The 24,218-nt window shown below is 41.2% G+C and overlaps 1 protein-coding gene across 2 annotated transcripts in view; it reads left to right on the top strand.

Moving 5' to 3' along the window:
• Positions 1-24,218, top strand: part of LOC126356366 (G protein-coupled receptor kinase 2) — a 152,868-nt gene that overhangs the window by 61,025 nt on the left and 67,625 nt on the right. For both annotated transcript variants that reach the window (XM_050007352.1, XM_050007353.1), the window contains exon 5: positions 19,252-19,442. In XM_050007352.1, coding sequence (XP_049863309.1) covers positions 19,252-19,442 — 191 coding nt within the window. The remainder of the gene's footprint in view (positions 1-19,251; positions 19,443-24,218) is intronic.

The following is a 24,218-nucleotide window of genomic DNA, read 5'->3' as shown; positions in this document are numbered from 1 at the left end:
TGTGTTTCTTATTGTGTCTATCTACCAGTGCTTTCCCGTTTGGTAAGTCACAGCATCTTTTTTTAATATATTCTTCCCATATGGAATATTTCTTTCTATTACTGTTTGCCATTTGATTGATGAGTGAACGACTAATATTTTGCCTCATTAGCACATATAAGAGCCAATGAAACATAAATTGTCTTATTACTATTTTTCTTTCACTGAGCTCAGGGACCCACAAGTTTGATGATGTACGCTGTTAGAATGTGCAGAGTTCCATTTCAGTAGGGTTCTACTGTTGTTGGCCAGTGTTCACTTGTCAGAATATCTATTCCTAAGATTTCCAGAGTGGTGAAATATATGCTCTGTTAAGATTTGCAAAGAGCCCTTACATCCCTTCCCTCTGTCAAATACATTACATTTTTAACATTAATTTCTGATTCTTCTAACGAGATATGTCCATTCAAACATAAAAATTGGCTGCAAGAGATGCTGCAAAATTAAAAACATCCATGGCAGGAATGCAAACAATATTTTCCTGATCAATATCAAAATTCTTTTATCCTCAACTGGCCAGTAAATATAGAACATGCATATAGTTTCTTGATAACATCCTGAAAAAGGGCTCATAATTTCTTGATTGGCTAAAGATGGTGGAAGTCGGTAGACTTTGGACTAAGAGTGTTTTCTTTTCTGGCCACTGCCAACATTGACGATCTGAAGATGAAGTACCTGTGTATATCACACCCGTTATAAAGCAATAGTCATGCTGTGCCAAACAAGGTAGTATGTGTGTAGTGTCAGCATTGCTTGAAGAAAATGCAGCTTATTCTTCCCATGGCTGTTGATGTGTTGTACTTTCTCCACTCCTTGCACCTCACTTGAAAACTGTCCCAAGTAAAAGAAGCAAAACACGTTTGGCAATAAACAAACTGCCTTCAATTATTTTCATAGACGGAACATATCTCCACGAATTTATAGCAACTAAGGGAGAGACAGAAAACAGAAAAAGGATGAAAAAATGATGGTAACTATACATTAACTGTAAGCAGACATGTTTATTTCGTGAAAATAGTAAACTATGGCTCTTCATGTGATAACCTTACAGAACAATGGGCCCATAAGCCACAAGAGCAGTGGTCACCCCTTTACTATTCAGCAGATAATATACCCGATGGTGAGATTCTCAGCCAACTGCAAAATAAAAAAGTGGATGAGAAAGTTCAACCCTAAACAGGAAAATATTAATTATAAAAAAATCTTACCTACCAACACTTGCCTTTGTTGATTCTTCCGTTCAGGTAACCATGTTCAAATTCCGCGACATTTCAGTGTTTGTCATTCTCACTATCTTCGCCAGAAGATGAGGAGAATAACACTCTTTGAAACATTGCAGAGTTTGAACGAAGCCACCCAGATGGAAGTCCAGAAAGATTTCATCCATAGTACAAGCCAGGAAAACCTACATTCACATGTAAAACTTTTATTTTCATGTGAATTCACAAATTTTAGGTACTAATTGGGCTGTAACTATATTTTCTAGTTGAAGTATCACTTTTGAGTGAAACAGTGTTTGTTTGTTTGTTTCTTTTATTCTTCCTCCCTCCCTCCCTCCCTCCCTCCCTCCTTCCCTCCCACCCACCCACCCTTCCTTCCTTCCTTCCTTCCTTCCTTCCTTCGGCTCTCTCACTTTCTGCAAAAACTGTTCTTGTCTGCTGATTTTGGTTGAAACAGATATCGCACCAACAGCTACAGGAAAGCTCTTGGTACAGTTTTGCAGTACAGAACTATTAAAGTGTAGAAAAATATGGCAGCTGAATATTTGACATCGGGTGTATTCAGTTCAGCAGAGCAAACATAAATATCTAATCAACTGTTGGTGTACAAAGTGCTCATCCCTCCTGCCACGAGCCAGGCAATTGTCCTTGTCCTGGGGAAGAGCAGTAGTTATGGTGGCAATTACATGCTGCCGTGGTTCCTTTGTGCCTAGCTATGAGATCAGAAACTAGAACAGGAGCCATTCATAATGTTAAATGATGACAAAGCAAGTTTTGTGCAGACATAAAATACCCTGTCCTAGTAACGAATGGTACATTGGCAGGAAAAAACTTTTCAGATGGTCATGTTGAAGTGTCACCATCAAAACTTAAATGTCGTTTGAGATCTTGCGCACATGCTGACCTGTTTCATTTGTATATTATCTAATGAAAACAAGTTTGATTGTGTGTGGCAAGTAGTATGATTTCATGATGATTAAAATAACGTGGTTGTGGGTTCTAGTAGCATGCGATGGATTATTTTTGAAGTTCTGTGAGAATTAATAAATTTTCAGTGTCAAATGTAGACCTTGAATACTTTATTAAAGGCCAGTTCAGAGACTGATACCAGCTGTTGGGGATCACAGTTTACTTCAGGAAGTAACGAGTGTGGTCTGACAGGATCTGGAGTGTGATAGAAGTAGTTATGCTTTATAGCATCTGTTAATGCCATCACAGAAGAGGTAGCTGGTATGTAGGTGCAGGAATTTGCTTGTAGGATCATGGAGAAATGGGGATGATGATGGATCAGCTAACTGAAGACAAGATGTGATTTAAAGCTGATATGAGTGTTGCAGACCATATTATGATAAAATAGAAACGTCCACATGGGAAAAATATATTAAAAACAAAGATTCCAAGACTTACCAAGCTGGAAAGTGCCGGTAGACAGGCACAATAAAATAACACACAAACACACACACACAAAATTTCTAGCTTTCGCAACCAACGGTTGCTTCTTCAGGAAAGAGGGAAAGAGGAAAGGATGTGGGTTTTAAGGGAGAGTGTAAGGAGTCATTCCAATCCCGGAAGCGGAAAGACTTACCTTAAGGGGGAAAAAAAAGGATAGGTATATACTCGTGTGCGCGCGCGCGCGCACACACACACACACACACACACACACACACACACACACACACACATATATATATATATATATATATCCATCCATACATTTACACACACAAGCAGACATATTTAAAGGCAAAGAGTTTGGGCAGAGAGGTCAGTCGAGGTGGAAGTGCGGAGGCAAAGATGATGTTGAATGGCAGGTGAGGTATGAGTGGCGGCAACTTGAAATTAACGGAGATTGAGGCCTGGTGGATAACGAGAAGAGAGGATATATTGAAGAGGCGGAAGTTGGTAATGAGAATCACCCTGTGGCTAAACATGCCTTGGTGCACGGCCAGCACATCTTGACACAGTGTTACACCATCCGGGTTATCTGGATACTTCCCACCAACACCAACCTATCCGAACTCCGGAGATGGGAAGTTGCCCTTCAATATATCCTCTCTTCTCGTTATCCACCAGGCCTCAATCTCTGCTAATTTCAAGTTGCCGCCACTCATACCTCACCTGTCATTCAACATCATCTTTGCCTCCGCACTTCCGCCTCGACTGACATCTCTGCCCATAATCTTTGCCTTTAAATATGTCTGCTTGTGTGTGTATATGGATGGGTGTGTGTGTGTGTGTGTGTGTGTGTGTGTGTGTGTGTGTGTGTGTGTGTGTGTGTGTGTGTGTGTGTGTGTGTGTGTGTGCGCGCGCGTGTGCGTGCGTGAACGTGCGCGCGCTGGTATATACCTATCCTTTTTTCCCCCTAAGGTAAGTCTTTCCGCTCCCGGGATTGGAATGATTCCTTACCTTCTCCCTTAAAACCCACATCCTTTCGTCTTTCCCTCTCCTTCCCTCTTTTCTGAAGAAGCAACTGTTGGTTGCGAAAGCTAGAAATTTTGTGTGTGTGTTTGTGTGTTATTTTATTGTGCCTGTCTACCGGCGCTTTCCCGCTTGGTAAGTCTTGGAATCTTTGTTTTTAATATATTTAGACCATATTATGAAATTTATCTTCGTCATTAAAATTTACCACACAAACTGGTTATTGTTTTGTGGATATTTGATCTCTCTTATGGCGTAGAGTGGCCTAACAAACAACCTTGGAAATGTTATTTGATTGTGGCAGTTGTGAAAAAATGTTTTGAGAATGTTTCTCTGTTCTCTTACATACTCTTTGAATTATGAAATTTTTCTCAGAGAATTGACTCTAGAGGCATACTACACCATAGTTTTCTTCTGATAAGATTCCAGTTAAGCATATACTGTTAACGTTAGAGACATGTTGTTGTTGATCAGCTTGCTTTACTGACACACAGCTGTTGCCAGTTGTACAAACAGCACAGCTGAGGGTTTTTGTAGTCTTTGTTTGACCTCCTTTTGGTTAACAAAGTGCAAAATTACTTGATGTGTAGTGTTTATAGCATCATTATTGCCAGTGTGTTAGTGAAAATCAAGCATGTAAGGCTTCTAAGACAAAAAGGTGTGTGGAAAACCAGAATATTGTTAATTCTGCAATAGGTTATGACCCTTTTGAACGTTTCTGGAAATTTGTCTAATCCAGCTTTACACGATGTACTGTACTTGTCAAATTTTTTGTTTATGGTTAATGGTACATAAAGACTCTAAAATGGGGGCTCTGTTGTAGTTTTTTCCGTGTTTAGCTTTATTTTATACAATTGCTTGATAACTGCAATACAATATGTGGTATGTGTTGTCACTGTCAAGTGGCTAAGCAGTTTAGTTGAATAATGAAGTGCTGAGACAGATTGGTAACTTAACGTATTCTGCAGATATACGTAACAAAATTCATAATGGCAGAATTGATCATCACTTTATAGCCAAAATGTACTTATTTACTAATAAATATTATGAATCACCTACGTGCAAAAAAAAAAAAGAAAAATCAGCTTGTAATTGGAGCTTTTGCTCAGAGAAAGAGACAAGAGATTTTAATGTCTTCTATGTTGATTATAAAAGCACCTCGGATTGCCTGCCAACAGTTGCCTATTAAGAAAATTAGGTACATGTGGCATCCACTGAAAGACTACAGAAATTTGTACAAGCAACCATAGGTATCAAAATATATCTATTTATGGAGCAACTGTCAAAAATAGAGAGAACCTGGAAGGTTGAAAAATATTCTAAGCACCTGTATTGATATGAGCTGGCTATGTCTCTATGGGAAAACCACATACAGAGACTTCTCCATCACAGAAGACAGCTCAAAATATTACAGACTAGATCATCTTTTCTATATAGATGACATAATATCATATGCAGCCTTCCATGGAAATCAGTGAGCTCTTTGTGTGAAACGTTCATACACATATGACGGACTATCAGTAATTGTGGATAAATTTTAAAATAGTGATATTCAAACAAAGAACACTTTGAGAAATTGGTCTTGCGCATCATTATGAGCTGTATAGATTAGAAGAGATGTGACATTTGCAACTCATTAAGATAACAGAAAAATTGTATTTCAAAAGAATTGGGATCACTGCAAATGCCATCTCCTAAGAATGAAGACAGTTAAGAAGCTTCCTGGCAGATTAAAACTGTGTGCCGGACCAAGATTCGAACTCAGGACCTAGGCAAAGGTTCCAAGTTCGAGTCTCAGTCCGGCACACAGTTTTAATCTGCCAGCAAGTTTCATATGAGCGTACACTTCGCTGCAGAGTGAAAATCTCATTCTGAAGACAGTTCACGTTTTTACAATACTAGCTAGCTGACTGACATTGCCTGGGTATATACACTCCTGGAAATGGAAAAAAGAACACACTGACACCGGTGTGTCAGACCCACCATGCTTGCTCCGGACACTGCGAGAGGGCTGTACAAGCAATGATCACACGCACGGCACAGCGGACACACCAGGAACCGCGGTGTTGGCCGTCGATGGCGCTAGCTGCGCAGCATTTGTGCACCGCCGCCGTCAGTGTCAGCCAGTTTGCCGTGGCATACGGAGCTCCATCGCAGTCTTTAACACTGGTAGCATGCCGCGACAGCGTGGACGTGAACCGTATGTGCAGTTGACGGACTTTGAGCGAGGGCGTATAGTGGGCATGCGGGAGGCCGGGTGGACGTACCGCCGAATTGCTCAACACGTGGGGTGTGAGGTCTCCACAGTACATCGATGTTGTCGCCAGTGGTCGGCGGAAGGTGCACCTGCCCGTCGACCTGGGACCGGACCGCAGCGACGCACAGATGCACGCCAAGACCGTAGGATCCTATGCAGTGCCGTAAGGGACCGCACCGACACTTCCCAGCAAATTATGGACACTATTGCTCCTGGGGTATCGGCGAGGACTCTTCGCAACCGTCACCATGAAGCTGGGCTACGGTCCCGCACACCGTTAGGCCGTCTTCCGTTCACGCCCCAACATCGTACAGCCCGCCTCCAGTGGTGTCGCTACAGGCGTGAATGGAGGGACGAATGGAGACGTGTCGTCTTCAGCGATGACAGTCGCTTCTGCCTTGGTGCCAATGATGGTCGTATGCATGTTTGGCGCCGTGCTGGTGAGCGCCACAATCAGGACTGCATACGACCGACGCACACAGGGCCAACACCCGGCATCATGGTGTGGGGAGCGATCTCCTACACTGGCCGTACACCTTTGGTGATCGTCGAGGGGACACTGAATAGTGCACGGTACATCCAAACCGTCATCGAACCCATCGTTCTACCATTCCTAGACCGGCAAGGGAACTTGCTGTTCCAACAGGACAATGCACGTCCGCATGTATCCCGTGCCACCCAGCGTGCTCTAGAAGGTGTAAGTCAACTACCCTGGCCAGCAAGATCTCCGGATCTGTCCCCCATTGAGCATGTTTGGGACTGGATGAAGCGTCGTCTCACGCTGTCTGCACGTCCAGCACGAACGCTGGTCCATCTGAGGCGCCTGGTGGAAATGGTATGGCAAGCCGTTCCACAGGACTACATCCAGCATCTCTACGATCGTCTCCATGGGAGAATAGCAGCCTGCATTGCTGCGAAATGTGGATATACACTGTACTAGTGCCGACATTGTGCATGCTCTGTTGCCTGTGTCTATGTGCCTGTGGTTCTGACAGTGTGATCATGTGATGTATCTGACCCCAGGAATGTGTCAATAAAGTTTCCCCTTCCTGGGACAATGAATTCACGATGTTCTTCTTTCAATTTCCAGGAGTGTATTTATTCTGATTATGTTCGTCCATGTCGTCCTCACTTTCTCTCTGTCATCTTGTTGTGTCTTCTTCCTCGTACCCCCCTCTGTGTTCCTCCTCGTCCCCTTCTGTGTGTCTTCCTCCTCGCCCCCCTCTATGTGTCTTCCTCGGCCCCCTCTGTGACTTCCACACCCCCCCCTCGGTATCTTCCTCACCCCCCTCGGTATCTTCCTCACCCCCCTCGGTATCTTCCTCACCCCCCTCGGTATCTTCCTCACCCCCCTCGATATCTTCCTCACCCCCCTCGGTATCTTCCTCGCCCCCCCCTCTGCGTGTCTTCCTCGCCCCCCCCTCTGCGTGTCTTCCTCGCCCCCCCCTCTGCGTGTCTTCCTCGCCCCCCCCTCTGCGTGTCTTCCTCGCCCCCCCTCTGCGTGTCTTCCTCGCCCCCCCCTCTGCGTGTCTTCCTTGCCCCCCCCTCTGCGTGTCTTCCTCGCCCCCCCCTCTGCGTGTCTTCCTCGCCCCCCCCTCTGCGTGTCTTCCTCGCCCCCCCCTCTGCGTGTCTTCCTCGCCCCCCCCTCTGCGTGTCTTCCTCGCCCCCCCCTCTGCGTGTCTTCCTCGCCCCCCCCTCTGCGTGTCTTCCTCGCCCCCCCCTCTGCGTGTCTTCCTCGCCCCCCCCCTCTGCGTGTCTACCTCGCCCCCCCCCTCTGCGTGTCTACCTCGTCCCCCCCCTCTGCGTGTCTACCTCGTCCCCCCCCTCTGCGTGTCTACCTCGTCCCCCCCCTCTGCGTGTCTACCTCGTCCCCCCCCCTCTGCGTGTCTACCTCGTCCCCCCCCCCTCTGCGTGTCTACCTCGTCCCCCCCCCCCTCTGCGTGTCTACCTCGTCCCCCCCCCCCTCTGCGTGTCTACCTCGTCCCCCCCCTCTGCGTGTCTACCTCGTCCCCCCCCTCTGAGTGTCTACCTCGTCCCCCCCCCTCTGCGTGTCTACCTCGTCCCCCCCCTCGCTGTGCGTGTGTTCCTTCCTCGCCCCCGCTCGCTGTGCGTGTGTGCCTTCCTCGCCCCCGCTCGCTGTGCGTGTGTGCCTTCCTCGCCCCCGCTCGCTGTGCGTGTGTGCCTTCCTCGCCCCCGCTCGCTGTGCGTGTGTGCCTTCCTCGCCCCCGCTCGCTGTGCGTGTGTGCCTTCCTCGCCCCCGCTCGCTGTGCGTGTGTGCCTTCCTCGCCCCCGCTCGCTGTGCGTGTGTGCCTTCCTCGCCCCCGCTCGCTGTGCGTGTGTGCCTTCCTCGCCCCCGCTCGCTGTGCGTGTGTGCCTTCCTCGCCCCCGCTCGCTGTGCGTGTGTGCCTTCCTCGCCCCCGCTCGCTTTGCGTGTGTGCCTTCCTCGCCCCCGCTCGCTGTGCGTGTGTGCCTTCCTCGCCCCCGCTCGCTGTGCGTGTGTGCCTTCCTCGCCCCCGCTCGCTGTGCGTGTGTGCCTTCCTCGCCCCCGCTCGCTGTGCGTGTGTGCCTTCTTCGCCCCCCCCCCCCTCCCTGTGTGTGTGTGTGTGTGTGTGTGTGTGTGTGTGTGTGTGTGTGTGTGTGTTTTCCTCGTCCCCCCCTCTGCGTGTCTTCCTCGCCCCCTCCCTGTGCGTGTGCGCCTTCCTCGCCCCCTCCCTTTGCGTGTGCGCCTTCCTCGCCCCCTCCCCCGTCCCCCCTCCCTGTGCGTGTGCCTTCCTCGCCCCCCCCCCTCCCTGTGTGTGTGTGTGTGTGTGTGTGTGTGTGTGTGTGTGTGTGTGTGTGTGTGTGTGTGTGTGTGTGCCTTCCTCGCCCCCCTCCGTGTGTCTCGTGCCCCCTGCGTGTTTCTGCCCCCCCCCCTCCCCGCGGGTCTCCCTCGCCCCCCCCCCCCCCCCCCCCCCTCACTGCGGGTCTCCCTCGTCATGCTCGTCCCCCGTTCTCCCCCTTCTCTGCCCGCCGCCTTGTCCCCTTTCTCTGTGATCAGTTTGATCGCAGAAACATGCAGAAAATTATTTTATAATGGAAAAAATTGAGCCACTCAGGAGTTACCAAGTAAAGCGAAGAAGTCTTCCCCTTCAGGTATTAGTTAAAATGAGGCATTCATAAAGGAATATATTATCAGTTTATTTTCATTGCTTTTGTGTATAGATAAATTGTTTTTAAGATCATTGCAATTTACATTCCAAAGTTCTTTTCACACACCAATTTAAAGTCCTGCCATTTGTTGTAATAAAATTTGAGAAATATCAAATTTACCTCCTACCTTTCCTGATTATTATTTATCAGTAGGATAAATAGTTTACTGATGCTTGTCATTACAAGCCTTGTCACGTTGCTTAAATATTGTAAATTTTCCCGAGACAGAACTCACAAGCATATAAAAGGAGCCTAAAATTCTGCATAAGTAGTATGAATTTATCCGGAGTAAGTTCAGCAGTTTCCTGATCACCGTACACTCATTGTTCAAAATACATTACATTATTACATAAACAAGTCCCAGCTCTAGAATAATTGCAAAATGTTTCAAATATGTGGTATAATTGCATTTGTCTAAATCTGCTCACCTCAATGGAATCCCCTGAAGATTACATCTGCAAATGAGGAATAGTAGGCTACACAACTGATAACTCTGAGCAGTCTCATATTGATATGAGATTGTTAAAAGCTTGGCTGTTGAAATGGGGAAATTTTACGATCAGAAACTCAAAAATCCATTTTGGAAATGCTAAATGTTTACTACCAACAAGCAGGGAATCAAAACTTTAAAATAGTGAAAACACACACACACACACACACACACACACACACACACACACACACACACACACACACACACAGGGTGTACATAAAGTCTTGGAACCCTTTCAATTATTTATTGCACAAGGACAAAACATTATACAGATATCATACATATGTCATTTTGAAGAGAAACCCTGAAAGTTTTTTTTTTCCCCCATGTATACCACCATAGCATAGTTTGGTAATTTGCTGATAGTCAGCACTAGTTACAAACATGTTGAGTTGCGGTGCGGAGCGAGCTTTCTGTTTGTTGGAGTTAGACAGAAACAAGTGTGCCACAGCTGTCCAATGGATGTTTAGAACCAAGTACGGTAAGAAGCCACCAACAAGGAAGGTCATTTACCACTGGCACAACAAATTTGTTACAACGGGTTGCTTGTGACCGGCAAAGAGAAGTGGATGTCACAGTGTGAGTGAAGTGAATGTGGAACGCGTACGAGAGACATTCATATTGCTGGTGGTGGTGGTGGTGGTGGTGGTCGTGGTGGTGAACAAGAAACAAACTTAAAATATCAAATAAAAAATCACTGGAAGCCATTAAAACATTGACAGCCATATGGACAGTGATGGACCACAAGGCCACACCATGACTTCAGACACAAGTTTCTGCTGTGGCTACCAGTGGTCACACAGTATCAGGTGTAAGGTTCTGTTGTGGCTGCCGGCAGCACTGTCAGTGTGTTAAATCACCTGTTATTGTTTGCAGTACTGTTATTACTCTCAAGAGACTTTTAGAAAATAGGTCTCGAGTCTTAAAATACTTGTAAAAAAAAATACACTACCTGTCAAATTGTCTTCATCATCTTGCCATGGTTATTTTGTTGAGTCCCGCTATTATGACCACATCCTGGATGTTAAATTTGTTACACAGAGCTGCCAGTGTAAGTAACATGGCGTGTGCAGATGTGGTAAATGTTTGTGATTAACATACTACCTATATTAACATGTTATCTATATACATTTTCACTCCTTTAATGAATAAAAGAAACTATGTTTTGCAGTTGCAAAAGTAGATGTTGATTTGTATTTGTTTCAAAGTTGGTGGGAGCAGTAGTTCTTAAATTGTGCAGTTTAAACATTGTTCACTTCTGTGTGTGTGTGTGTGTGTGTGTGTGTGTGTGTGTGTGTGGCATAACTGTAACATGAATTTCAGTGTCACTATTGTGAATAAGCTAAATAAGCTGTTGAAGACAGAGATGAGTGTTGACACCTGCTGGGTATAGGAAGGATGCAGATACCATCTGCATATGCTAAAAATGCTGCACTAATGGAAACAATGTAATTTATCAGACAGTATCAAAGCTGGAATTCTGCATTTGCCAAAGAGCCATTTTGCAAAGTAGGTGGATGGTGATGCTGCTCGCATTGAGTATTTGTTTAGAGGAGCAAGATGAAGACATAATTTTATGTCTTTGACCTTCAAATTCTATCGAGTTTAACTTTTGCAGAGTTGACACTACTATGTAACAACATGAGCTACTAGACCAGTGCTGAAGATACTTGTAAGATTACATATTGTCAAGTGTATTGAGTCTAGCTTTGAAGCTTGTATGAGCAACAAAGTTTGGGGGAACATTGTTTTAGATACTACCTAGCTTTTCAGCTGTGCACTTGTGTTGTTACAAGTAACAAAGTCCGAGGGAATGTTATTCTGCAAACAGCTTTATTTTCTTGTGCCGAATTGTCTGTAACATGCATTGTTTGAAATGGCAGCTAATCAACTGTCACAAAAATCTTCTGTCGTGAAGAAGAGTAGGATTAACAAAAAAGTTGCACAGTGCAATCTGTTTACAAAATAATGTTTGCATATTCATTCTACTAGCAGTACATAAATGGATTTCTGTTGGCTACTACCGTACTTCAACTTGTAGCTGAGGAAATAAGGACAATGTTGTTACAATATCTGCAAATGAAATATAAAGGATGGTTTTACAAATTGTAACTGGAAACCTACAATTACAGAAGAAATACTTGTCTTCTTGGGAATTTCATAACATACAGGTAACATGAAATTCAGCAGATTCCAAGCCTATTGGGAAGATATCCACTCTTCAAAAATAGGGCAATAGTGATGAGTGTGAGTACACAGATATATGATTATCATATGCTCATTACATTGTACTAAAAATTCAAAAACAGATTTAGATGATTGATTATACAAAGAATGGCCTGTGCTAAATTATTTTAAAAGACTGTGCCAAGTGTGTTACTCAGAGGCATATGTTGGAATGAATCGGTGATCCTTTGGAGGAGGAGATTGTCTAAATGACAATCTATACGAAACAAAAGAAATATCGCATCAAGATGTACTTGATAAACAATCTGAATGCTTTTATAAATAAATGTGCTGTGTTCACTGATACTTGACAGTACAGTCGAGAAAGTTGTGCTGAAAAGGTAATTTTCCATTTGTTGGATAACTATTACAATAACTGTGTTTTACCGAAGCTTATTTTGAACCTGGAATGCTCTAGGGTTAAACAGGAGGAACATTACTAAAGAAGCTGTATGCCCAGATGGTGAGAAGAAAATACAACTGCTCAGTTTTGTAAAGGAAGACGAGAAACTAGATTAACTTCCACCTAATTTCCTGACAAACCAGTAAAAAAAAAAAAAAAGAATGAATTTATGCTAACAAATAATTTCAAAACCAATGCTAGTTGTCAGATATAACACAAATGTATCTGGTACAGATAGGCAGATGCTGTCTTTTTATTTATGTGAGCAGATACCCATCCTAAAAAAGTATTCTTTTATATTATTGAACATGTTACTTTTTACTTCACATTGCCTGTAGAACATATATTCTGGTAGTGAAATAATGCTCTTTCAAAGTGCAACGGAAATTCAAAGAGCTATGGGAAAGAGAAATCAGAAGAAAGCACATATTGTGCAAAAGCATGAATCAAGCGATGTGAAAAAGCATGTCATTAGGGAAAAATGTAGAAAGTGCAGTGAATGGGGCAAGTCTTCTGACACAACAAATGTCCAGAAATTGTCTTGTAGAAAAATATACTTTTGGGCCACAGTTTAACACCATAAAACAAATATCATTAAAAAGTACTATATATAATGTAATTGGATAGATAAAAAATCTACACACCAAGTGGTGGCAGAACACTCGTATAAAAATGAATATGCAAGCTTTTTGAGCCATTGGCTCCTTCTGGCAGAAGAGGTGAAGGGGAAGGAAGAGTGTTGAAGGAAAAGGACTGCTAAGATATAGGAAATGGGGAGAGTTTGACCAGAACACTGCTTCAGGGGAAACTTACTGAGCAGGGTGAGAAGGGAAAGACAAGCTACACTGGATGATGTTTGAAAACCTTAAATATTTGTGTTTTCACGACTTTCCCCAGCACAATTTTTTTCCCATCATAATTATTTTGGTATCATATTGTCCACTTTTCTGGCAAGAAATTTTTACCTACTCTGTGCCTCTTGTGAACCCTTCTCTGTTACCATAATTTTTGTATGAAATTTTTTTGATCTTTTTTGTTACTTCCCTTCAATAACACCCCCCCACCCCCTTGCCTCTGCTTCATTCTTACCGCTCCCACCATCTCTAATACTTCAGCCTTCCTCTCTTGACCTTGATGAATCACATCACACATTACATTCAGTCCTTTCAAAAACATGCTTTTGCAATATCGAAAACAATGTCCAGCATTCTGTTTCTTGAAGTCTGCTTGTCCCTGGGAGTTACCCTAAAAGACCGTAATGTTGAAAGTCCCTTTTTCTGGTTAAGCCTACTCTACACCAGCCCATGTTTTCAAATATCATCCGGTGCTGTTCCCAACAATCAGTCTTTCCTTCTCATGCTGTCTGATAAGTCTCTCCAGACCCAGTGTTGTGGTCACTTTTCCAAACTCTCCTCATTTCCTAAATCTCACCAGTCCTCATCCTTTACCCCTCTTCCTTCCCCTTGAACCCAAAGGAGGAGCCATTAGGTCCAAAAATGTGCAAATTTAAATACATATTTATATCTGTGTTCTCCTGCCACCTCTTGGTGAGTGGTTTTTTTTACCTATCCATTTACATTACATAATTACTAAAAATACATTGTATCCTGGATTCTGTTTGAACTGCTGTGTAAGAGTACAGTTCATGCTGTACTAGGAATTCTTAATAGTTTGAGAAAGATCTGTTCTTTCACACACAATTTTTTCCTTAAATGTTTAAAAATTGTTTCAATATTTTAATAGCACAGTGTTTGTTCTTCACTAGAGATACACATGTGTGCCTTCTTCAAACTGTATTTTGTTTTGCAGTGGCAATTAATCACAGGCTCTGTCAAAGCTGTTTGAAATAATGCTTATGATGTTTGTAAGTGTCGGACAACATACAGACTTTATCAGTTATCCCAGTGTAACTGATGCTAATATACATTTTTACATCTAGCACCTTGTGTGCAGCTATCAGTCTCAACATAAGCATAGAATATGAATTTCAAGCATCCTTAAAAGCTTCTTCCTCAAGGATTAGTGGCTGCCACTGATGCCTGCAGTGAATGTGATAACCCAATTATATGTGGGACTACAAGGCCACAATGAATGCCGGGTTTATTGTAAGACATCCCCCCCCCCCCCCCCCCCCCCCCTTGCATACACCCTTGGGCGACTCCAGGAAACAGCAAAAACCATGCCAACTTTATATAAATACGGAGGCATGTCAGCACCTCCTTGAGTCCCATCTAGCTCATCTTTCCATGTTGTGCTGTAAATGGCACTGTGGACCATAACCATGCATTTCACAGTGGTTTGCAGAGTATAAATGTAGATGCAGAGGTAGATGATCGTAATACAGGGTGTACATAAGGTTTGGGAACACTTTCAATTATTTATTGTACAAGAACCGAATGTTGTACTGATATCATACATATGTTGTCTTGAAGAGAAACCCTGAGAGTTTTTTTCATGTATACAGCCAGAGCGTAGTTTGGTAATTTGCTGATAGTCAGCGCTACTCGCAAACATGGCAAGTTCAGGTGCGTAGCGAGCTTTCTGTGTGTTTGAGTTCAACAAAAACACTTTTCGCACTAATTGGAAATTGAAGAGGCATAATTGTTGAATCTAGGGGTACAAAACATCCACACAAATGCATTGACTTTGAGTGTGTTTTTTGTGCCTTTTCACGTCGAAAACTGTACGGGTCATTCTTCTTTGCCGAGAGCACTGTCACTGGATATTCCTACTTGTTGCAGCAATGGCTGATGCCTCAAATGCAATTGGATTCTCCATTCATCTTACAAGAGGATGGGGCTTCACCCCATTTTCATCGTGAAGTTCGTGGGTACCTGAACACGAAGCTGCCGCATCGGTGGATTGGCCATGCTACAGGAGGGAGTCAGCTGTTTCGTGAAATGGCATTCCCAATCACCAGATTTCACTCTGTATTACTTTTTTCTGTGGGGACACATTAAAGATCTAGTGTATGTACCACCTCTACCATGTGCTAGCAGAGCTCTAGGAGAGAATATGGGAAGTGACTGCCACTGTCGAGGATCCATGCTGGGATGGGTATGGCAAGAATTAGAGTATCGTATTGACGTCTGCCAGGTCACTCATGGTTCACATATCGAATGTTTGTAAAAGACAGAGTTTCTATTCAAAATGCAATATGTATGACATCTGTACAGTGTTTAGTTCTTGTTCAATAAATAAATGAAAGTGTTCCCAGACTTTATGTGCACCCTGTAGTATGATTCCACTGGTTGTTTGCTATTTCAAGCAGTGTCTTCCCTTGTGTTTCCTTTTTAGAATAACTTGGTTCTGTACCTCCAATTTCTTTTTATCTGAAATGGGACTAAATAATTGTAATCAGTGTTATTATTATTATTATTAATTTATTATTATTATTATTATTATTATGTATTTCTCTTTATATGTAATTGAATGATAATTTGCTATTCACTCGGTTCTCTCCTATCCTCAACTGTTACTACCTTTTTCAAATAGGTATTACATTGTTTTTCCTGTCTTCCTTGAAGATTTATACTTATTAAAAGTTATCTGCAAGAGAAAATGAGGTCCACTGTGGATTGCAATAGACATATTTTGTTACAGTTCATATACTTTCCTTATTCCAGCAAGAGATGTTGCTGTATGAGAGGTGATGCTAGGAATTCTGTAGTGAAGAATGTGAAAGCCATTGGTAAGTCCATTGTTGATCAGATGTGTTGTAAGTGTAATTGCACCACATCCAGAACGTAAAAGCAGTTCTCAGTTAACTTTAAAGGTTGAACTGTAATTATGTAGAGGTCCAATGGCTTTTGAAAGTATTTAAAACCTATTGTATTGAGAAAGTTTGCCTAGCCATGCTGCTTCTTATGTCAAATGATGATCTACAAAAATAATTTATTGCAAGCACACACACATATGTCTCAAATCCTGCATTGTTATCACACACTTCAGTATTGTCTCACTTTTCTCGTAGTAATATAAAATGATACCACCCAATTTAGAAACTTGTTTGGCAGCCCTTGCCTCTTCATGTATGTCAGTAACAAGTATAATTGTAGATATAATTGCTATTCTTTGTATCTAGAAATGAATATAAAGGAACTACTTACCAATTTTGGAGAAAACTTCTACATTGCTAGATCATTTGAAAGAAATTATGTAGTGAGGACTGTCATTGTGTGTTACTAACAAACAAGACTAATTTGGTGTTATTTGAAGTGCCTATTATGTTGATATTGGTGACGTGTGTAGACTGAATAATGAAAGTTGACACACAATTAAGAGAATACACTGTTTATTATACTGACTATAAACTGCATTTACCTAATTTTCAAAGCTTTTATATAGCTGAAAAAACTAGTGTAGGAGTGAAGTACAGTACACAAATAATAATTAAAAGCAATATGTATGTATATATGATGACTGTAAATTTAATCCTTCTTCGGGACTGGGAGGAAAAAAAAAAAAAGAATGATTGTTCTTTGTGTGTGTTTGTGGGGGGGGGGGGGAATTACTCTGAGAAAAAAGAATAAATGTTTGTATTATTATTTTGTTAGTTTGAGATAAGAAACTAATGGCAGGAAAATATTTGCTTCTTTATTATCACTTTAATTTTATAGCAAAAATTAAACTCATAGGTATTCATCTCAGTGCACACTTTACACCAGTGCAATATACCTGTTGCCATTTATACAATGAAGCGTCTGTTAGGCTCATACTACTCAATTCCTCTTCTCTTTCTGCTGGGTTTTTACCAATTCGTGTAACACTGAATTAAATAATACATATTCGTGACATCTTGTCATGGTGATGGTCTTGGCTTAGGCGTCATGGCTCTCCGTCTAACAATGAAGGTAACTGTTGTTCTGGTGCACATGGACATTAATATTGAGGTGGTGTGGGGCGGTATATTGTTAAAATCACATCCTCTTGTGAACAATAGATAGTCCCCAAAAGTATGGAAGCATGTCTTGAATAAACAACAGGTAACATGATCCAGTAAAATGGTTTGGTCGCAAATGAATTTGCACGAGCTCATTTGACTTGTTGATAGAGAATTGTTGCTGGTGATCTGAGACAAGCATTATGTAAGGATTTTCAATGCTCCAAATGTGGCTACTGCATTAATTGAAAACGCCATCAGAGTTGAGAGTTAATATCAACGTGCAATCCAAAATGTAAGAAGTGCATCGCTTCAGTGCTTTGCTGAATAATCCGTTGACAGGCTTGAAATCTAGGTTAAAAATCATTGAATTCCATGGCTTGCACTTATTGTTCGCAATAGGAGTGTCATTGCTGCTCCACCAGTACTTGGCACACTGTATTCTTTTAGTCATACGTTTATGGGGCAAGTTGACAATCTTATTGACAAATCTTCTACCAAACACTCAAACACTGTGTCATCATATTATACTTTCTGAACAATTAATTACGTATCTTGAAACAAGGAATTTGGTTAACCACATCATGAATAGTGATGTTCACTATGAAGCTGGATAACTTTTCATTTTCTTGTGCCTTTATCCGCATGAGTATGAACGGAAATTGGCGCAGTTAATTTAATAGGTGGTTGAATGCCCTTTCTATTGCCACCATCCTGTTACTGCCCCCCCCCCCCCCCCCCTCCCGCAGCTCCCTGGACGGAATATGTGTGCTGCACCAGTCAGTGTATAAGTTATTCATGTGAAAGTGGACAAAAGTTTTCTAAATGTTTGCAAAACATGTAACTGAGATGAGACTTGGGTTTCTGCCTGGTATTCACCTAGCAGGATGTGGGAAAGTGCCTGAAAACATATCCAGGCTCGTCGGCACACCTATCTTTGGCGTTAACACAACAAGAGGATTCAGTCTTGCCCGTCCCAGAACTGGCCCTTTAACATGCATGGGTGTCCTGGTAGGTTTCATTGTAAAGCTGTATAATAAGTAGTATGGCTATATAATAAAGTGTACAGGTTGAGTTGTGTTTTTACATTTACGTATACCTTGATGCATCCTACATTCTTGAAAATTCTTCTCTTTGTTATTTACAGAATATGATGAAGTATAAATCAATTAACAGTACCAAAGCAGGTAGTGGTTTCGCAATAAGCCATTGGTCTACCATACATAGCAGTTGACAATTCCTGATCTGCGTAATATTGGCATATTAATGAGTGAATATGGCACTTCTGATTCCTTCTTCTGGTTGTGACATTGCAACTGTTTTTGGATGCAGAGGATGTAGTACCTATCATCTGGGCTTGTTATAGTGTTTGAGCTTGTTAGTATGAAAAAGGAGGTGATACGTTGTTGACGGAGGCAATGGACTTAAAGTTTTCAAAAATTCCATGATGAGGAATACAGTGAGAAGTGCCTCTTGACATTGTCAGTCTTGTAGAACACGTGAGGCAATGCAATGTGGAGAACTGTTGCTTTACAGTTGCAGAGCACTGCAGTCATCTCAATATTCTAAATTTTATTGCATTAAGTTGAAAAGTACTTCCCTTGGTCTCATCACTTGTCATCCTATTTTACAACTGAAGAAATTCCTGACCAGTGGACCATAGATAACATTCACACATTAGTTCAAATCCCATGTGACATAATTCTCTGACTTGGATATACTAAAAGTTGAAATACTGAAATGTACTGAAAAGTAGCTCAACAATTGCTGTCTCAGTAAACTGTTCGAGGTAAGTATGCTTTACTTTTATTGAGAGCCCTAAGGGATGCCTTACTTTGTTCATAATTATCATACATTAGATTATTTCACTCACAAGTAGATTACTCAGGAAACTGCTTTGAGTTAAAATTGTAATGACTTGTACATAGTTCTGGTATCATATGAGAGAGAGAGAGAGAGAGAGGAGAGAGAGAGGAGAGAGAGAGAGAGAGAGAGAGAGAGAGAGAGGGAGAGAGAGAGAGAGAGAGAGAGAGAGAGAGAGAGATCCATTCAGATTTAGCTAAAATAGCTCCTAGTTTGATGTATCCTAACATCTTTTCTCATGTGAAGATTTTTTTTCTACAGTCAAGTGAAGCTGTAGATATTCTGAACAGTGAACTCACTGAGCATTGCAAGGAGAAGCTGGCAGCTGGTAATAAGGACCTGTTTTTAGAATGTACAAATGCTGTAAAAACCTTTCTTGCTGGAGACCCATTTCGCCAGTTTGAATGTTCCATGTACTTCCATCGTTACTTGCAGTGGAAGTGGCTGGAAAGGTAAGTTGGAATTCTCTGTGTTTCAATTAATATAGAATACAATTACAGAATTCGAAAATGTAAGTGTAGAGCCTCATTAAAAGTTATTAAAAATATTATTTACCAGATACAAAAATTGCGGTGTTGATATATTGGGTGGTATTTTTAGTGAAGAAGAAGCTGTAGAGAACTGGCAGGAAAAAAAAAAAAGCAAGTCAGTGTACTTACTGAAATGAGACATGTCAGCAACATCACAATTAAAATAAATAATATGCCCAGTGTTAAGCTTTCAGGATCAGGTAGTGTAAAACTGCTAAATTCTGTAGAACGCGCGCGCATGCGTGTGTGTGTGTGTGTGTGTGTGTGTGTGTGTGTGTGTGTGTGTGTGTGTGTGTGTGTGCGTGCGTGTGTGTGCGTGTGCGTGTGCGTGTGTGTGTGTGTGTGCGTGTGTGTGTGTGTGTGTGTGTGTGTGATGGTAAAAGGGTGGGTTAATGGAGAAAGGGAAGCAACCAAGTATCTAGCTACTGAGGGTATACTGAACATATAACTAAAATTCAAATAGCACTGAGTATCACAAAACAAAGCTCTTCTGCAGAGCTTGAAAGAACGTGTTAAAATAAGCTGTAATTCATAACAAAAGAATGAAGTGTATGGAATGTGTGCTTTAATTCCACCATGAAAACTATGGCATTGAAGGGGCAGCTGACTTGAAAAGTGGAACAGACAAACAAGCATAATCATAATATAAATTGTGAGTTTGACACAATACAGCCAGACTTTAAGAGGTTGGGGTGGGTGTCTTAAAGGTACTCGTTCTTCCATGACCAATGAAGAGGTATACTGTCTTGCCTGCCATTTTCAGAGTTAATGGGCTAGTGTAGGAATCACAGGATATGATTTTGCATTATTGTACATGTTCTGGTGCCTACACCCAATAAAGTTCTGTGGAGAAGGTAATAAATGAAGAGAATGGAAAATCACAAGGACGTCAAAGAAAATGGCTGCAGTGTTAAAAGTGATTCCTGTAATACATGAGAATCACCATCAGAGTTGGTTCTGAACCCACATATCATTGTTGTCATGTGTGTAGAGTTGTGTTTGCATGCCTTCGTTGTCAGCTCTCATGGTAAGGTTTGTCAAGATTTTAACAGACTGTTGATGCCAGTATAGGAGTTTTCTCACAGAAGCTTGCTCATTTAGGGTTGTCTACAATGTTTCAGTTGTGATAGGCATAGGAGGTTAGTGTCATGTACCCAGGCACAGTTTTCACTGATTGTGGTTGTATTTCCCCATATTCTTGGTGAAAAGGTTACTCATGTATCTAGAGTTTTTGTAGAGTCATGTGGTGAGTTTCTTGAATTCCCATGCAACACATTGTAATTTGATCTCAGAGTACATGTCTACTGCATATAGAAAATATGTCTATAGTGTATGCATGGCATGGAACAATGCTTATAATTTGTAGAATTTTTTTGTGATGCAGATAACATTGGGACAGCATATCTCCAAGTTACAGCTGTGTCTCCCCAAACTGTGCTGAATGTGCCAGGAAGAGAGGAGTCAGTAGAAGGTGTATGTTGGTACAGAGGTGAAGAGCAACAGAAAGACAATGTTGGGTCAAAAACAAATGAATGTCCAAGACAAAGATTGTAGCATCAGTTGTGGAAGAGTGAAACTTGATATGTGTGTGTCTGTTAAGCATGGGAATTAATGTCATCTCATGAAATAATTCATTAAGGCCAACATGGTATTTACTGAAGCATTTTCATTTGAGTCATATTAACATGATGCTGCATATCTCCCAAAGATGTGGAACCCATCTTCTGGCATTACATTTTTGAATGCCTCTGCAGGAAAGAGAACTACTTCTGTTGATTCAAAATGATTGCCACATAATTGTGATGCAAGGCATGGGAAGTAAAAATGTTTCTCAAGGCATAATGTCAACTCTGTAGAAAGCACATGCTCATTCTACTTTCTGCCTTACACAGTTGGACAAGAAGTATGATTTACCACTTTGCCTAGGGTTCATAAGGGTGATTTCAACAAAATCTGTGTGAATGCCTGTTGAGAAACAAGGCATTGATTCAAGTTAGGTGGGTGTATTGAAGAAATGCTGCAGACTCCACTAGGTATCTTTTAGGGCAGTGAGGAGATTCAGTTTCACCATAACTGTTCACAGCAAGTTGTAAAGGAAGTTTTCAGGTCCTTAAACTGGGAAAATGAAGAGGAATGTGTATTGATAGATCATCATCTAAACCACCTGCATTTTGCTGATGACATTGCACCGTTTGTCTCAATTGCTGTCAAACTTAAACAATGAATGTATAAACTAAGTTGAAAAGCAGATTTGAAAATCAGTAAGTGCAAGACTGAAGCTATGCCTAAACCTCACATTACAAAGAAAATTATGCAAATTAACAATTAATTGTTTTATAGTAGTTGAGAATGAAAGTTGTATGTAGACCAGAAGAAAAGTAAAAACAGGCTGCAGTGCTTTTAATGAACTAAAGAGGGTTTTCAGAAGCGAGCTTGTAACATGTCTCAACAGGAAACTCTAAGTGTGTTACTAGTTTTTACTTGTGGCTGTGAGACATGGACTTTAAATGTGAAACAGACCGAGGTGACACTGTGATTAGAACACTGGACTTGTGATTAGAACAGAACACTGGACTTGTGATTAGAACAGAACACTGGACTTGTGATTAGAACAGAACACTGGACTTGTGATTAGAACAGAACACTGGATTTGTGATTAGAACACTTTACTTGCATTTGGGAAGACTATGGTTCAAATCCCTGTCCAGCCTTCCAGATTTCATTTCTATGTGGGTTCTTTAGATGACCTAAGACAAATGCTGGAATTGTTCCTATGGAAAGGACATGGCCAATTTCCCTCCCCAATTCAAGTTTGTGCTGATTTCTAGTGACCTTATCACTGACAGGTCATTAAACCATAATATTCTTTCATTCCTTCCTTCCTTTTGAATGCAAAAACCGTTCAAAATCTTTAGGTTTCTCAGTGGACAATAAAAAGATTCATGTCATAAATTATTGACAGAGTGTCAGTAAGCAAACTGGAGTGGAAAACATAATTACAATTGCAATGAAAATGAAACTGAAGTGAACAGGTCTTGTTGTGGTGGTGGTGATCTTAGCCTGAAGACTATTTGACCATTTGATGCAGCTCTTAACAATATTCTATTTTGTTCAGACCTCTTCACCTCTAAATGACTGTAGCAGCCTGCTTCTATTTGAAACTACTTACTGTCTTCATACCTAGGTTTCCCTCTACAATTTTTATTCAAAAACTTCTATCCATTACCAAATTGACTATTAGTTGATGCATCAGGATGTGTCCTATCAACTGAACCCTTCTCTTTCTCAAGTTGTGACGTAAATTTTTTGTTGTCTCAGTTTGATTCAGTACCACCTCAACCATTAGTTATTCGATCTCCCCATTCAGAATTCTTCTTTAGCACCATATTGTAAAAGCTACTATTTCTTCTTTTCTGAACTGCTTGCTGTTACATTTTACTTCCATTCAAGACTACAATCCCAGACAAATACCTTCACAAAAAACTACCTGGCTCTGAAATTGGTATTCAGTGTTAGAAAATTTCTCTTTTTCAGGAATACTTTTCTTGACAATGCCAGTCATCATTGTCATCTGCATTGTGACCATCATTAGTTATTTCATTGTTCAAATAGCAAAAGTTAATTAGTTCTTTTAGTGACTCATTTCTTAATCTAAATTCCTCAGCACCCCCAGATTTAGTTCGACTTTTAAAAACTGTATTTAGTTTATAAAAAGCACTGCTGTCTACTCTTTGCCTTTGTTGTGCTCTGCTTCCAGTCACATTTTCCAATTTCCCCAAAAACAAAAACTTATCAACTGATACTTTACTTTGTTGTTAATTTGCATGATTTTCTTTTTGATGTGTTGGTTATGTATTACTTCAGTTGTACAGTAACTGACTTTCAAGTCTACTTTTAAACTTGGTTTATCCATTCTTTGTTTGTTTGTCTGTCTGTCTGCACTTGAGACAAACAGTGCAATGCCATCAACAAACTGAATGTGGTTCAGATTATGTTCCATTAACACACATTCCCCTTCATTTCTCTAGTTGAAGAACTTGAAAACTTCCTCTAGACCTGCTGACAATGCTTATGGTGAAATGTAATCTGCTTTCCTGGCTGTTCTTTAATCTCTGAATTTCTCACTAACCTGATGAAGAAATGTAATGCAAGCTTTAATGTTTATATAATTTTATTTCTTCAGTTCACTCAAGAAGCATGCTAATTTTGTTGAAATAAATCAAAATTTACTTAAACACTTATGAATCCCAGACAAAGTGGTAATTCATGTTTTTTGCCCCACTGTATAATTTCATGCATGTGTTACGCTGTCCATAGAGGTGTTTTACTTTTGTTGTTGGTCGTCTTGTATTGTCTCTTTCCATGACATTAATCATTCCATACAACCATGGGTGGTTGACAGGCAAAAGATTCTAAGAGGTAAAAGATTACCAAGAAGACAACTTAATGATTGGCGGGCAAATGGTGTTAGGAAACTTGTAAGGAGCAAAATTGGTACATAAAGCTGAAGCCCATAACGTATAGAAAAAGTCTAGCAGATCCACCAGTGCATGTTGCATGGCTGTTGATGATATGCAGTATGCTGTTAATTAACAAGAGAAATATAGAATGTCACTCTCAGTATAAAACAAGGTGAAACTATACCATAAGGGAACTTTCAATATCTGCTTGATTCTTTTAAAAGTTTGCAATCCGAGC

The sequence above is a fragment of the Schistocerca gregaria genome, chromosome 3 (genome assembly GCF_023897955.1).
Source record: "Schistocerca gregaria isolate iqSchGreg1 chromosome 3, iqSchGreg1.2, whole genome shotgun sequence".
NCBI lineage: Eukaryota > Metazoa > Arthropoda > Insecta > Orthoptera > Acrididae > Schistocerca > Schistocerca gregaria.
Note: the sequence above shows the minus strand (reverse complement) of the source record. Positions and strands in the feature narration are given on the sequence as shown.